The 17,500-nt window shown below is 43.9% G+C and overlaps 1 protein-coding gene across 2 annotated transcripts in view; it reads right to left on the bottom strand.

Annotated features, from left to right (window-relative positions):
- The window catches only part of lrch1 (leucine-rich repeats and calponin homology (CH) domain containing 1), a 121,747-nt gene that overhangs the window by 30,798 nt on the left and 73,449 nt on the right, over positions 1-17,500 (bottom strand). Inside the window, exons 7-13 of one of the 2 annotated variants that reach the window (XM_083642109.1) lie at positions 12,786-12,873; positions 11,680-11,785; positions 6,173-6,288; positions 4,556-4,626; positions 3,957-4,013; positions 2,801-2,878; positions 2,506-2,542 (exon numbers count right to left, since the gene is read on the bottom strand). In XM_083642109.1, the coding sequence (XP_083498235.1) occupies positions 2,506-2,542; positions 2,801-2,878; positions 3,957-4,013; positions 4,556-4,626; positions 6,173-6,288; positions 11,680-11,785; positions 12,786-12,873 (553 nt within the window). The remainder of the gene's footprint in view (positions 1-2,505; positions 2,543-2,800; positions 2,879-3,956; positions 4,014-4,555; positions 4,627-6,172; positions 6,289-11,679; positions 11,786-12,785; positions 12,874-17,500) is intronic. The other variant, XM_083642110.1, reaches the window with a different exon arrangement.

Here is a 17,500-nt window from a genome sequence, read left to right as displayed (position 1 = left end):
AACACCATTTTCTCAAACTCAACAGTGACAAAACAGAACTCCTCCTCACTGGCTCCAAGTCCACGCTCAGTAAGATCAACAACCCCACACTCATCATTGATGGCACCGCTGCTTCCCCATTCTCCCAGGCACACAACCATGGCGTTATCCTTGACCCCACCCTTTCTCTCGAGCCCCACATCCGTCAAACTGTCAAATCGTCCTTCTTCCACCTCCGTAATACTGCAAAGATCCTTTCCTCTCTCACATGCGCCTCTGCTGAAACACTCATCCAGGCATTCATCTCCTCCTGTCTCTACTGCTGTAACTCACTCCTCCACGGCATCAACGCCAGCCTCATCAACAGACTCCTGCTGGTCCAGAACGCAGCCGCTCGACTTCTTACCCACATCAAATCCTGGCAGCACATCAACCCAGTCTTAAAAGAACTTCACTGGCTTCCCGTCTCGTACCAAATCAACTAGAAACTCCTCGCCATCACTTACAAAGCCCCCCCCCCACCATATCTCACAGACCTCCTCTCCCCCTCCCAAACCTCCCGGTCCCTCATATCCACTTCTGCCAGCCTTCTCTCCAAGTCCAACCTCCGCAGAATTTGGGGACAGAGACTTCTCCAGGGTAGCTCCCAGGCTCTGGAACTCCCTCCCCCAAGACATCAGAGACTCTGAGTCCCTCACAGTCTTTCAATCCTGCCTCAAGACCCATCTCTTCTCCATTGCCTTATCTTAGCCCTGTGTCTGTGTTATACTGTATTTGCCCACTGTTTGTCTGTCTGTTGTCTCACTAACATCTGTGTCTGTTATGTTTGTCCACTGTTTGTCTCTCTGTGTGTAGTGTTAAGCAACTTTGAGTTCTAGAAAAGCCCTATATAAATGCCATGTATCATTATTATTAATTATTAATATTATGAATGTGTTGGTACATACTGCTGGGTAGCTTGTGAATTCCCCCCTGGGAGCTAATAAAGCCTTATTGATATAATACTATAAGTTATTTGTTGATTATATTTTGTATTTTCAATCTGAATGTGCAAAGTAGTAACTAAAGCTGTCAGATAAATGTAGTGGAGTAAAAAAGTACAATATTTGCCTCTGAGATGTAGTGGAGCAGACATAAAGTAGCAGAAAATAGAAATACTCAAGTAAAGTCCATCAAATTTGTACAGTATTTGAGTAAATGTACTTAGTTACTTTCCACCACTGCACACAAGACACCAAGACCCAAACTATGACACCACAGATCAGCTACATCTGCAAATCAACTCCTTCTGTATACATTTACACATGAAATACATTCAAATCTACACATGCACTATCACATGCAAGATAGGGAATTGTCAATTCCACCAGCCACAAGTTTGTCATTTCCACCAGCTGCTGGCAGATTATTCCAAATGTATGTCAAGATCGAATTGACTCAAACAAACCTTTCTGCAGGTAAATACTCGGAGTGACTGGTGATTTTTTTAAATTAATATGAACTTGTCATCATGGCAGGTAGAGAGAAAAAGTTAGTTTCCCACTCTGATCACATGTGTCACTTGCCACCGAATGAAAGGTGACGCATGCGAATGCACGGTGTGGTTTGGCCGTCACGTTATATGCAACTAACAGTAGACAGACACACATGTAACAGACCATGAGATCACTGGGAAACAGAACTGAGGACAGTTTGAGGCATTCACTTCAAGGGGCGGGACATAGCCTACATCCAGTGGTTTGTCGCTATGTTTACCTTGATTGACATATGCCACGCATACTGCTGGCATGCAAGCTGGGCCTCAAACCTGGCCTTCTCTAGTATCATCTGTCTCTTCTTCTGGAACTCATAGCCACCTTCCCCCATGTGCTGCTACAGAACGCATCAGACGTTTAGGCCTTGGGTGAATTTAAGTCAATTTTACGATTGATTTTGCATACATAAGGGTTTTGTTGTCGACTATGCTTCATATTTGCAAGCAGTACACAGAAAGAAGAAGAAAAAAAAGTCAGGACCTACTTGCACACGTGTGTGAGTGTACTAAGGCACTGGCGTGAGTATGTAAACTTAGCCATGCTGCTACAAGATGCAAGGTAGTTTCTGTATTACATGGGTCAAGGCATAGATGTACCATAACATATAATAGGCTGGCATCTTTACTGTGCAAACATGATACATCTGACATACAGTGTTGCTACCTTTTTAAGAGCGAATGTTCTTTTTCAAACATTCTATGGGGCATGGTTAATTGTTTTATATAAGGCGGTTCTCTGCTACACTATTTTCGTAAGATAAACTAAATTTTTACTTCTTTTCTCCTCAGCCCTTGACCTCCGTACTATCGGTTAGTTGTAATGTAGGTGATCTTTGTTATCTAAATAACATAAATTGTAAAATAAGTGCAGTTATTCTCTGTCATTTCATACTACAGTTTGGTGTTGCTGTGTTGATTGTGATCCTGTATGCAGATGATACGCTGCTGTGTTGTGCTGTGGCTCGAGTCAACGTGAGGGAGTCATACTGTACCTTGGGTGTGATGGAGCCATCATCACTATCCTGCCCACTGGGGAGAGAGAGAGAGAGAGAGAGAGAGAGAGAGACAGAGAGAGAGAGAGAGAGAGAGAGAGAGAGAGAGAGAGAGAGAGAGAGAGAGAGAGAGAGAGAGAGAGAGAAAGAGAGAGAGAGAGAAAGAGAGAGAGAGAGAGAGAGAAGGATAAGAGGGTTTACAGCAGTGGCACTGATATGAAATGAGAATACTCTCATACTCGCTCACTCGCTCACTCACTCACTCACTCACTCACTCACTCACTCACTCACTCACTTGAGTGACTCCTCCACCATGACCATCTCCACAGGGTAGAGCTGCACTCCAGACAGATCGTCCTGATCCATGCTCGCCCTGACACAACAGTCAATCGTATTTATTACCGTATTATTTTCAATCGTAGCATTTCAAAACATCTGACATCAAGGCTTTAATCCAAAACACCTTATTATACTACAGTGAGTGGGACACATTTTTAGCATGGATGGCACCAGTGAGAATATCCATAATACAGCTGGAACACATGAGAGGGCGTTTACTGAGGATGCAATTAGTGTTTCCATTACTGTATATTCATTTTATGTAGCTGTGGTGACCAAACCGACTGCAAGGGGTACTGAAACTACAGTACCCGCTGTATTATTGTTACTTTATACAACAGTTACAGTAGTTCTGGATGGTCTAGTAATTTCAACATTCAAGATTCAAGATTTTTATTGTCACTCCGTAGTACAAGCATCACGTGTGAAATTCTTGTGCTGTAGGCTCCGTTACAACATAGTGCAAAAAATAAAAGATATATAAATAAAAAACAAGAGGCAACGAGCAATAGAGCAGTAAGACACGCCACAGACAGTGGCGTATTCACTGCCCATAGTACAAATGACATGAACATACTTTAAACATAATTAAACATAATAACATTCTGTTAGGTGCAAATAGCGTATACCTAATTAAACATACTATTGAACATTAGTCATACATAATGGTAGCATCTACAGTGCGGTACAGTACGGCTACTACACTATTTGTATATGTTAAGGAGTCTCGTGGCCTGTGATTGGACAGGAGGCGTTCCATGGGTGCTGATATACAGTATGGCAGTGCTGGGATGTTTCACTATACATCACTCTCTTTTACATGTGTAAAAACACAGTGAAAAACAACCTCTTGGATTATTCATCTTATATTATACAAATGAAAGTAAAAATCAAGGATGGTTAACTTGCGCTCTTCAATGTGTGTCACACATGCGCTCGCAACCTCGCGCAGACAAGTAAGTGCACGTTCAATCACACAATGGACACTAATGTGACACCAGGTCCAGTCCGGATTGATTTGTAGTTCAGTCCGGATCTGGATCTCGGACCGGAGTTTGAGAAGTCCTGCTCTAAAGTGTCAGTATGTTCTGATGCCATCATGTGGGTCCTACCTGCTGGGATCCTGCAGCAGCTCCACCGCCTCCTTCAGCTGGTTGATCATGTCATGTCTGTAACCCCAGCACACAACGCAGGAGTCATGTCAATAATATCCAATAATAATAAGACAGTTCTATCAGTGCTGTTTGGTGAAAGACTGTGTCTACAAAAATGTCAACTTTTAAATACTTTTTCTAGGAAAACAGTGTACTCAGTGAAATACATGTTCTGTGTTTGTTTGGTATTACATTCATTTCTACTTCATATGTTCTAGCGTTGAAAATGTCAGTTGCATTATTATGTTTGTGTTACCTTCTTTTTCTGTATTATTTATATTCTTATTCTTATTTACATGCTTTGTATCCTTTTAATATTTGCTGTTGGATTGACTCAATTTGTCCACAGGATCAATAAAGTGCATATAAATATACTCTAAGTCTACATGATATTAAATCAATCTTTATGTCCATCAAAATATACAGCATATATTGGAATAATTAATCCCCAAAGTAGAACAAAGTGTTAAAAGTTAAAAGTATGGTCTATAATAGATAGATAGATAGATAGATAGATAGATAGATAGATAGATAGATAGATAGATAGATAGACCTACGTCTGTTCTGTGGGCCAGTGTGAGTCTTCTTCTATCCTGAGGGGCTCGTCGAAGTCTGCTGCCGTCCGACCCTACACAAACACAAACACGCACACACACACGCGCGCACACACACACATACAATCACATGATCTGCCGACTCGGTCAGTGATTGGCTGAAGTTTAGCGACATTACCACCATGCCCCTTATGTGCACCCCCCCCCCCCCACACACACACACACACACACACACACACAAGCTCCTCCACACAAGGAGGACACTGTAACAACTCTTCCTCTCCTTATTCTCTTCTCTCCATCCTCTATCCATCCCTCATTCAAACCTCTATATCCCTCTCTTTAGCGTTAGCATTTTGACAATAACATCAATGCGTCTGCTGTCTGTCTAAAGACAAAAGACAAGACAGTTGACTGTGTCACAGTAACTCAGAGTGTTTTGGAGTAGAGACTACGGCTAAAGACAAGACAGTTGACTGTGTCACAGTAACTTACATTTCAAAACAAATCCACCTCATCACACTATTCACTTTGACTGAGAACGTGACTGAATGGATCTACAGCCACGCCACAACAAGCTGCCTCAGCTGCTCTGTCTATTGTCCAGTTATATATTTAGACCACAGACCTCCATCATGATGTCACATGTGCTTCCTGGGAGATTTGTGATGCAACTGCAAAGTCTCTGTATGTGCCGGTCTCTCTAACCGCTGCATTACTGAGCTACTTCATCTGTATGGGCCGGTCTCTCTAACCGCTGCATTACTGAGCTACTTCATCTGTATGGGCCGGTCTCTCTAACCGCTGCATTACTGAGCTACTTCATCTGTATGGGCCGGTCTCTCTAACCGCTGCATTACTGAGCTACTTCATCTGTATGGGCCGGTCTCTCTAACCGCTGCATTACTGAGCTACTTCATCTGTATGGGCCGGTCTCTCTAACCGCTGCATTACTGAGCTACTTCATAGAGAAGTACACAAACTCAACGTTCAAATGCTTTGATTTTTCTACAGAGGCTCAGTTGTCTTTTCTTGGTAGGCTCTCTGAATGTTATTCATGAAGCCTGTAATAGCATAATAAAATAAAATAAAACGTTTTGTCTGTTTCCTACATTAAGACATTTTTAGTCTTCTAAAAGACTAAAAAAGACAATAGGCCAAATTGCCAACAAATTTAGCACAGTGGCCCATAATAGCTTCACATCCTTAAAAATACTTTGATTCCTCCATTATTCATGGCTTTACCATGTACTACCTGCATATTTAACAACACTGCGTTTCCCAAGACCTCAGCAGGGGAAACTGTGGCAGCTTTAGCATACGATTGCGGCGGCTGTAGCTCAGGAGGTAGAGCGGGTCGTCCACTAATTGCTTTGGATAAAAGAGGTCGGTGGTTCAATTCCCGGCTCCTCCTCTGCATGTCGAAGTGTCCTTGGGCAAGATACTGAACCCCGAATTGCTCCTGATTGTGTGCCAGCGCCCTGCGTGGTAGCCTGCCGCCATCGGTGTATGAATGGGTGAATGTACCTACTGATTGTAAAGCGCTTTGGATAAAAGCACTATATAAATGCAGGCCATTTACCATACGAGACTAAAACAGAGCCAGTAACAGAGACTCGCCTTGATGTAGTTGACGAAGCGAGTGCTGAGGGCGGAGTCTCTGTAGCCAAACTGCTCCTTCAGGGCTTCCGTAGGACTCTCCTCAATCAGGCGCACGCCATCCGAGTTCAAGTCTGCTGGGATTGAACCAGAGAAACACAGGTTATAGTACTTCTACATTGAAGCACAATGACTCAAAGAGCCAGCTGATTTGTTAGAAGAAACAAGAACTAAAGACATAATAAAGACAGTTCTGTTTTCTGAAGGCATTGTTTGCGGAAAGCAACCCTCTCTCCACTCTGCAGATCAGTAAATGTGTCTTCCATCAGCTCTGACCTGATTGAGGCTGATTGAGGTCTATTTAAACTCTGTGTCAGGGGAGTGCAGAGATCCAGTGCTTCACTAATAGAGTCCAGCAGCCCAGATACGCACACACACACACACGCACGCGCACGCACACACACACACACACACACACACACACACACACACACACACACACACACACACACACACACACACACACACACACACACACACACACACTCTTTCAGGAAGCGTAAAGAGCACCTCTGCGGATGACCTAACGGAGCTTGATTTTGGAATTAGGTAATTAAAGCCAACTAAATGGGCAAAAATGGCTAATTAGTGGCCCAAATGAGTCAACACAGGTTCAGCACCATGGAGAGCTCCATTGGTTACTGATGGAGCTCACCTCAGTGGAGCAGCAGAGCTGGACCGCGTTGCAATCAACCAGGAAAGTGCACTATGAAAAGCCTCTGAGGAGAGGCTGCATGCCAACTCTGTGAGCAAGGCTTGACTAAATGGCCAGTCACACAGACACGGGTATTTCGCTAGAAGATGAGACGTAGAAGTGGCCCAAGCATGGATCCTTGAGGCATGCCGCAATATACAGTAGCTTTGAAACTGTTTCGAAATACAACTGTTTATAGATGCACTATTATTAATGTAGTCATTAAGCCATAACAGTGAAGTTTGGAAATGAGAATATTATTATGATCAACTATATCAAAGGCCTTCGATAAATCCAAGAATATAGCAATTACGAACATATGATTGTCCAAAGCTGTGGAAATTTTGTCGATAATTTGTAAGAGAGCCATCCATGTATGTTAAGTAATTTTGTTGAAATCTATATTGGTGTTTATACCGGATATTGTTATCGTGCAGGCATTTTAACACTCTTGCATAGACTAGCTTTTCCAAACCTTTGGAGAAGCAAGGTCAAATAGAAATTGGTCGGTACAGTAATTAGCGAAAAGGCTGGGCTCCCCTTGCTTAAATAATGGTATGACCTTTTTGCGACTTTCAGATCTTTTGGGAAAACCCCGTTTTTATTGAGACTGCGAGGACATAAATGCGGCCTTACTAATTGTAGGTGCCACTTCTTTTAAAAGCTTGGCCTTGATTTCTTCATGACCTGATGCAGGCTGACAATGACTGCGTTTACATGGACTTGAGTATCCCGGTTATGAGGCTTATCCTGGTTTTGATCATATTCGGGATAAGGCGTTTACATGGAAGAGAGAGAAAGCAGGTTACTCATATCCCTGTATACATGATAAGTAGTAGTATCCTGGTTACTGATCACTGCATGCTATTTGCACAGGCGCCTGTGATCGTTACAATACAAACCGGGGTCATTATTATTATTATTATTTGCTTATATTGGGTGCGTGTGACGTGACGTCATTCACCTTTTTTGGGCAAAGACGTGGGATTCCCTTGGATTCCCTCTTCATGGTGGAGTGTCCCTGTTTGCACGCAGCGCGCGGCTTTGGCTTTAATTTGAGTCACAACACCTTCGTCCTGTAGTCTGTATACTACAGACTTGAATAGGGCAGCATTTTGATGCTTTCTCCTATCTAGGCTGCCAAGCATTTAATTATTTCATCACCGAAATACAAAACTCGGCAAAACTCTTTCCTCATCGCTTCAGAAGTGAGACTTTTAAGTCGAATTGCACTGACATTTGCGCGTGAGTATTTCCAGGTAAAACGATTAGGTATGTGCGGGACCTACAGCAGCAAGGTTAGAGAGGAAAATGCCTGGAGTCTGACGGCGGTCTGATGAGGAAGTAGCCTAATCGTGCGGCACTTCTATACTTTCTATACTGGACGAAATTCTGATAGTGAAACGGGTCATTTTTGTTGTGTTGTGTACGGTAGCCCCTCGCGTTGGAGGGTGTTCACGGTGTGTTTCGCGTTGTTTGGTCATGAAATGGAGGGGGGGGGGGAAATGCCTGCAAGTCTGCTGCCTTTTGGAGATGAACTGAACTGAAGCCGCGCCTGCGCAGGAAGTCTGCTGCGGTCAGAAAGCAGGATAAGGTGTATACATGCAGCATTATCCCGGGTTCTTTCGGAGTACTCCACCTCGCATAACCGGCTTTCTCAAAACCGGGATAAGGGCTTATCCAGCTTTCTGAAACCGGGATATGATGTTTACATGCGCAAACACAAAAACGGGATACTCCAAAACCCCGACAGTAACCAGGATACTCAAGTCCATGTAAACGCAGTCATTGATGTCAAACACTTCTTGCAGGTGGAAAAATCTACACAACATTTCTGAATTTCTATAAAATCATTGAATCCTATCCTATAAGAATGCAAAGTCTGTGAGTGAGTGAGTGAGTGAGTGAGTGAGTGAGTGAGTGAGTGAGTGAGCAGATATTGTGCTCGGCCACAGCTATGCCATTTTACGTGCGATCGCGCTGAATTTTTCACAAAGTGAAAAGAGCACCCCCTGTGGGTGACCTAACGGAGCCAGATTTTTTAATTAGGTAATTGGCCGGTTAATGGCTGAATTTGCGATGGCTGCGCAAGATTAATGGTCGAACTTGCGACTGCACGGATATTCCGATTATTGAAGTTGAAATTATTGTAAATTGAATGATTATAGAAATCAAACATATGATGGTCTTACCAAGTTTTTATGATATTAAACCCAGATTGTTCTGAAAAGTACTAGATATTTAGTTTTCTTGAAGATATTAAATTGATACTGGAACCTATGAGTTTTTCTGACTTGACTTGCGGATCTACATTTAGACTTGAGACTTCACAATAATGACATGGACTTGTGCCTCAAGACTTGCTCTCACCTTTGTTGAAAACACACTTACGCACACACACACACACACACACACACACACACACACACACACACACACACACACACACACACACACACACACACACAGAGCATGGTTTCTCCCTCCACTTCCAAAAACAACTTCCAAGGACAACCTCTCTAACACAAACGCGCACGCACGCGCGCGCACACACACACACACACACACACACACACACACACACACACACACACACACACACACACACACACACACACACCAACAGAAGAACAGAAAGGTCTGTCTGCTGTGGAGCTTCCTGTCTTCCTGTGTGTGACAGCAGAGGAGAGCAGTGCAGTGTTGTTCTGTCACTAGCACTTCCTAGACACTATCTGTGTGTGTGTGTGTGTGTGTGTGTGTGTGTGTGTGTGTGTGTGTGTGTGTGTGTGTGTGTGTGTGTGCGTGCGTGCGTGCGTGTGTCTGTGTGTGTTAGGGGTGTGCCATATGTATCATCTACCATATCTGAATTGTTGTTTTAATGATGTGCGAGCTAACATTTGATTGTCACTCAGCAAAAACCAAATCAAAAGCAGCCTTGAGAGTCCACACATTCACTGCGTCATGTAGCCCAGTTGGATAGACTACAGCGTGTGCAGTGCACATTGAGTGTGCATGCCGTGTGCTCATGGTCACCGCACCACAAGTTAAGCTAGCATAGCTGCCTAAAACTGCACCACAAGTTAAGCTAGCATAGCTGCCTAAAACTGCACCGCAAGTTAAGATAGCATAGCTGCCGAAAACTGCACCACAAGTTAAGCTAGCATAGCTGCCGAAAACTGCACCACAAGTTAAGCTAGCATAGCTGCCGAAAACGGCACCACAAGTTAAGCTAGCATCGCTGCCGAAAACTGCACCACAAGTTAAGCTAGCATAGCTGCCGAAAACTGCACCACAAGTTAAGCTAGCATAGCTGCCAAAGACTGCACCACAAGTTAAGCTAGCATAGCTGCCGAAAACTGCACCACAAGTTAAGCTAGCATAGCTGCCGAAAACTGCACCACAAGTTAAGCTAGCATCGCTGCCGAAAACTGCACCACAAGTTAAGCTAGCATAGCTGCCAAAGACTGCACCACAAGTTAAGCTAGCATAGCTGCCGAAAACTGCACCACAAGTTAAGCTAGCATAGCTGCCGAAAACTGCACCACAAGTTAAGCTAGCATAGCTGCCGAAAACTGCACCACAAGTTAAGCTAGCATAGCTGCCGAAAACTGCACCACAAGTTAAGCTAGCATAGCTGCCGAAAACTGCACCACAAGTTAAGCTAGCATAGCTGCCGAAAACTGCACCACAAGTTAAGCTAGCATAGCTGCCGAAAACTGCACCACAAGTTAAGCTAGCATAGCTGCCGAAAACTGCACCACAAGTTAAGCTAGCATAGCTGCCGAAAACTGCACCACAAGTTAAGCTAGCATAGCTGCCGAAAACTGCACCACAAGTTAAGCTAGCATAGCTGCCGAAAACTGCACCACAAGTTAAGCTAGCATAGCTGCCGAAAACGGCACCACAAGTTAAGCTAGCATCGCTGCCGAAAACTGCACCACAAGTTAAGCTAGCATAGCTGCCGAAAACTGCACCACAAGTTAAGCTAGCATAGCTGCCAAAGACTGCACCACAAGTTAAGCTAGCATAGCTGCCGAAAACTGCACCACAAGTTAAGCTAGCATAGCTGCCGAAAACTGCACCACAAGTTAAGCTAGCATCGCTGCCGAAAACTGCACCACAAGTTAAGCTAGCATAGCTGCCAAAGACTGCACCACAAGTTAAGCTAGCATAGCTGCCGAAAACTGCACCACAAGTTAAGCTAGCATAGCTGCCGAAAACTGCACCACAAGTTAAGCTAGCATAGCTGCCGAAAACTGCACCACAAGTTAAGCTAGCATAGCTGCCGAAAACTGCACCACAAGTTAAGCTAGCATAGCTGCCGAAAACTGCACCACAAGTTAAGCTAGCATAGCTGCCGAAAACTGCACCACAAGTTAAGCTAGCATAGCTGCCGAAAACTGCACCACAAGTTAAGCTAGCATAGCTGCCTAAACCGCAGCTATGCTAGCTTAACTTGTGGTGCCCCCCCCCCCCCCCCCCCAATTATAACCAACTTTGGGTACAGATGTAGACTCTGTGTGCTCATATTCGGAAGTCTGGGCCATGTACATAAATTAACCATTAGTGGTCTGAACATTGCTGGCATGTCTAAGAGCAAAGCCAAACAGCTTGCCAAATACTGCTGTTTCAGCTGTCATAGGCAGCCTGGCTGTGTGGAGGAGAAGGTGCTACATGCACCCTTAGGTGCCCATGAACTGTCTAACCTGTTATATTTGATTCCCAGTCATTTTAATATAATTAGTGGAAGCAAATAAAGAATTGAAATGTGTACCTGTCAGGGAGCTGATGTGTTCGCTGGAGTCGTCCTTGCTGAATCCCTCCTCCTCTGTGATGTGGCTCATCGGCACGTTGAGGCTCACACTGTCTTCATCTGACGGCTAACACACGCGCACATGCACACACACCCGCACACACACACGTGCACACGGACAGACACACACATACACACACGGGCACACGCACACATACACATACACACACAACAAAGACAGAGAGAGAGAGAGAGAGAGAGTGATTAGAGGAGAGTAGTCTTTATTCATTTTTCAGCACAACAGTTAAAAACTAAAAATATACAAAAACATAGTGACACAGTAATTAAAAAAAAGTCGTAAAAAAGTCCTAAACACAATACAGTTGAAAGGACACAAGGAACCATAGGATATGTCTTAAAACAGATATGTAGAGGACATACAATTTAATACAAGTTCAAAAATGGGATAGCCTCTGGGACAAAGGAATGGCTGTATCTGTTCCTGCCACAGCTAGGCATCCTATACCTACGCCCCCTATACCAATACCTATACCTGGCACTATAAGAGTCTCTCCATATTTTAGGAACCTCTCTGTGAAGAAGTGAACACTGACTGGAATATAAAATAAACAACGCAACGAAATTGACTGGCACAGTTTTTGAGTAGGCCACCACTGAGAGATTTGGTGGCAGGGGTGGCCTAAAAGGTTAGAGAAGCCTTTAGCTTGTGACCGGGAGGGTTGTCGGTTCAATCCCCGGGACCGGCAGGATAAATCTGGGTGGGGAAAGTGAAGAAGCACTTGCCCCTCCCTCATTACCACTGAGGTGCCCTTGAGCAAGGCCCTTAACCCGAACCTCTCCAGTGGAGCTGTCCATCGACTCGTCGATTAATCGACTAATCGTTGCTCTAAAGTACAGACACACACACACACACACACACACACACACACACACACACACACAGATAAGTACACACACATGCTCACAAACACCTGCACAGACAGACAGACAGTCATATTATGTGAGTGCATACATACAGTAGATAGAAACACACACACATGCAGGCACACACACACAGGCAAGAACACACACACACACACACACACACACACACACACACACAGTACCTCGGTGGCAGATAGTCTCTTTTCTCCATTGTCGCTGCCAACCCCGGAGTCGCTGTCCTGCTTCTTGTGCTGCTCCATGTCCTCCACACTGCACACACACACACACACACAGAGCAGAGAGAGAGAGAGAGAGAGAGCGAGAGAGAGGGGGGGTATGTCAGGGAGAGACAAATGAGTGAGTGAGCAAGTGTGAGTGTGTGTGTGTGTGTGTGTGTGTGTGTGTGTGTGTGTGTGTGAGAGAGAGAGATGGTGAGTGAGCGAGCAATCAAGCGAGTATGTGTGACACGAGAGACACGTCTCATTTCTACAACAAGAGATGAGAAGACTCTTTCAACCACTCTCTCTCTTCTCTCTCTTCTCTCTCTCTCTCTTCTCTCTCTCTCTCTTCTCTCTCTCTCTCTGACTCTCTCTCTGACTCTCTCTTCTCTCTCTCTCTCTCTCTCTCTCTTCTCTCTCTCTCTCTGACTCTCTTTGTGTGTCTCTCTCTCTCTCTGACTCTTTCTACAGGAGTTGATCTATTAAATGCGGTCTCTAAGCAACTGAACAATAAAGTGTACTGTAATTGCTTCCACACACACACACACACACACACACACACACACACACACACACACAATGTTTGACCAACATGGGTTTTTGAAAGCTGATGCTGATACTGATGTTGATCAATATTTTGCCCAATCCCATTTATTATTTTGAGCCCTACCCCTTGTTTTGGGACTTGCCCTCAGAACAGAGTCACAAGGCGCAGTGGTTGAAATCGTCCCTTATGAAATGGGAGAACCCTTTGTGACCCTGAGTGTCATCAGTAGTCAGACAGACACAAGTTTGTTGCTGGACATGAAAACTAGTTATCCATCAAAGTAACATGGAAATGGACTGTCATGCACAAATCAGCCTTAAAACAATGTTGTAAGCAACGCTAGCCAGCTAAAAACACTAGCCAGCTAAAAACACTAGCCAGCTAGCCATCTTAAAACACTAGCCCACTAAAAACACTAGCCAGCTAAAAACATTAGCCATCTTAAAACACTAGCCATCTAACCAGCTTAAAACACTAGCCAGCTAGCCATCTTAAAACACTAGCCATCTTAAAACAATAGCCAGCTAAAAACACTAGCCAGCTTAAAACAGTAGCCAACTAAGAACACTAGCCATCTTAAAACACTAGCCAGCTAGCCATCTTAAAACACTAGCCAGCTTAAAACACTAGCCAGCTAGCCATCTTAAAACACTAGCCAGCTTAAAACACTAGCCAGCTAGCCATCTTAAAACACTAGCCAGCTTAAAACACTAGCCAGCTAGCCATCTTAAAACACTAGCCAGCTTAAAACACTAGCCAGCTAGCCATCTTAAAACACTAGCCAGCTTAAAACACTAGCCAGCTAGCCATCTTAAAACACTAGCCAGCTAGCCATCTTAAAACACTAGCCAGCTTAAAACACTAGCCAGCTAGCCATCTTAAAACACTAGCCAGCTAAAAACACTAGCCAGCTAAAAACACTAGCCAGCTAAAAACACTAGCCAGCTTAAAACACTAGCCAGCTTAAAACACTAGCCATTACATTACATTACATTATTTGGCAGACGCTTTTATCCAAAGCGACTTACAATAACACATTTTTGTCAGCAATAGAGGGATCAACTATGCAACACAGTCTATGACAACTACAACATCTGAAGGAATAGTGGTAAAGTTACGTTTTTTTTTAAGCCATCTTAAAACACTAGCCAGCTAAAAACACTAGCCAGCTAAAAACACTAGCCAGCTAAAAACATTGTTTCAAGTTGCAACATTGTTTCATTGCTGATGTGTGCACGACAGTTCATTTCAGAGACATCAGCATATGAGCGATTTTTTTTAATGATGTTTCATGATACTTGTTATAAAGAAAAGGTCTATAATACATTGAAACAACATGAAACTAAGATAATATGATGCTTATCATCATTTTTTAATCTTTATTAATGGAGAAAATACTTACATTTGTGGTTTTCTTTTAACTTTAGCCACCTTCCGAATGCACCCGTCGAATGCTGTTGATTCCCAAAGCATTTGGGGACATTTCTCATAACGCTGGCTTTTGATTGTGCCTCTGAAAACTCTCAGTTTGGAGGGCCATATAGCCCTACCACTTGCTCTACCCCTCTATCCCAACAAGAATAGAGACAGCCTACCCCTATGCGTGAATGTGCAAAATGGAGGGGTAAGGGCTAAGTGGTAGGGGCAAGGGGTGTATTGGGATTGGGCGGAGAAAAAAAAAAAAAAAAAAAAAAAAAGTCAAATTATTCTGTGTTTTTCCTCCAGGGTTTTCTGGCTGGAAAAAGCATCTGGAACTTTTAGAGCATCATGGGACACTAAAACTCTCCACTGAAACCCAGACTGTCACTACTGGGATAAAAGAAATAAGAGTGAGAGACATATATGGCGTGAGAGAGGGAAAGAGGTGTGTGAGGAAAGGAGCGCAGGGAGAGAGACAGAGAGGGATATGGAGGGAGGAAGAGAGATGAATAGAGAATGAGTTAAAGAGAGAGAAATCTGGAGATGAGCGAAGAGAGGCAAGCAAGGAAGACGTGTGAGGAAAAGGAAGTAGTGGAGAGAGAGAGAGAGAGGGAGAGAGAGAAGAGGAATGGGGGAGAGTAAAGGATGAGTGAAAGAGAGGAAGAGAGAGAGAGCAGTAGACAGGAAAAAATAGAGGGAGGAGGAGTCTGAGAAAAAGAACAAGAGAAAGAGCAAGCAGGAAAAAAGGAAAAATATGTGTACTGTGTGTGTGTGTGTGTGTGTGTGTGTGTGTGTGTGTGTGTGTGTGTGTGTGCGTGTGCGTGTGTGTGTGTGTGTGTGTGTGTGCGCGTGCGTGCGTGCGTGTGTGTGCGTGCTGTCCAGGCCAATAGGAACCATTAGTCCAGTCCTCGTCTTGGGGAGGGCTGTGTGTGGGCGGACAGAGCCGGAGGTCACCTCAAGGGCCTACTATACTAGCAGTAACCAGCTCAGTGGCCTTGTGGTCTGAGTGTCCGCCCTGAGACTGGGAGGTCGTGAGTTCGATCCCCGGCCGAGTCATACCAAAGACTATAAAAATGGGACCCATTTGCCTCCCTGCTTGGCACTCAGCATCAAAGGGTTGGAATTGGGGGGTTAAATCACCATGTGATTCCCGAGCGCGGCGCACGCTGCCGCTCACCGCTCCCCCAGGGGATGGGTCAAATGCGGAGAACAAATTTCACACATTGTGTGACAATCAGTGGGACTTTACCTTTACCTTAGTACGCACTGATTTGGCCCGCATGTAGCATGCCAGCCCAACGCCGTCACGCGGTCCTCGAGATACAGTATGCGAAAGAAACACACACACACAGATTCCTCACTATATAGTTAGCTTAGATTCAGGGTCTCACTGGAGAGTTTGTGTCCCATGGTGTCAGGACCACATTCTGATTGGAAAACAATAGTTCCATGTTTTGGGGATTTGTTTTTGCATGAGAATTTAAAGAATAGTGAAAATCAGTTATTGGCAACTTCAGTTCAGAAATATTGCTATTGGCTTTCAAAACCCCAAATTGACTGGTCCAAGCTCAGTTATATGTCTACTGTGGGAATCATTCCCTAGCATACCTATCATTTAATGTCCTCAAATGAAAATGATTTATCCAGGTATTCTGTTGTCATAATTGTTGGCAAATTGGACATTGTCTCAACATGCTGTATCATGGCCTCTGGGTAGGAATAGTACAGTATATTTTAGTGCATGTTTTCACCGCAGCTGAAACATGTCTCTGCCAACTCTGCTCAAGGCGAATTGTTTGGAAAATTAAAACCGCTTTCCCTTTTTCAGATGCCAGAAGGCAGGAGGAAGGACAATTATGCTTTAACGCTACTATGTGCCCATTAAGGTTTACTGTCAAACTACAGGCCGTTAAACTATCGCTGTAACACTAACCCAGGACAGATGCAGGGTGGGGGTTCTGCCACGACTCCATTATACCATCATGGTGTTCAAGGAAAAACATATAACTAAGACACATTTGTATGTGCAGAAAATTCATTGATAATAAATAGTTTATGATTGAGTTTGTTTGGATACAAAAAGAAAAAGTCATTTTGGGGCAAGGGTACCACCCTAAAGGTTGTATATAACTAACTATCATGTAAAGCAGGGGTGCCCAACCTTTTTTGACCCAAGATCTACTTTTCAAGTAGCCAGCCTCCCGAGATCTACCAGTCCAGTTTCAACATCGCAAACGCACACACATCGTTTCCAGCCTGCAGTAACTAACCTCACATCACAACACTTTCTCGTTGTCCCACAACCACTTGACATTAGGGCTGTGAATCTTCACTGGCCTCACGATTCGATTCGATTACGATTCAGAGGGCTACGATTCGATTCGATTACGATTATCGATGCATCTCGATGCATCTTAAATCGATGCATCACTTTTTTCCCCAATACATGATTTATTGTTTCTCACTTTCTTTTCTCTCACTGTGTGGCTACTTTTAAAATAAAAGTGCATTTGGAATTGCATTGTATTATGATCCATAATTAAAATAAACAACTGCATGTACTTCCATTATATTTTATTTGATTATTAAAAATAAATAAATAAATAAATAATCGATTTTTGACACCCCTCGCGGTCGACCTGGGGTCAGTCCGCGGTCGACCAGTAGACCGCGATCGACTGGTTGGGCACCCCTGATGTAAAGGAACACCCCT

Source organism: Poromitra crassiceps (genome assembly GCF_964638095.1).
Source record: "Poromitra crassiceps genome assembly, chromosome: 8".
NCBI lineage: Eukaryota > Metazoa > Chordata > Actinopteri > Beryciformes > Melamphaidae > Poromitra > Poromitra crassiceps.
The sequence above is the reverse complement of the archived record's forward strand: the minus strand, read 5'-3'. Positions and strand labels throughout refer to the sequence as shown.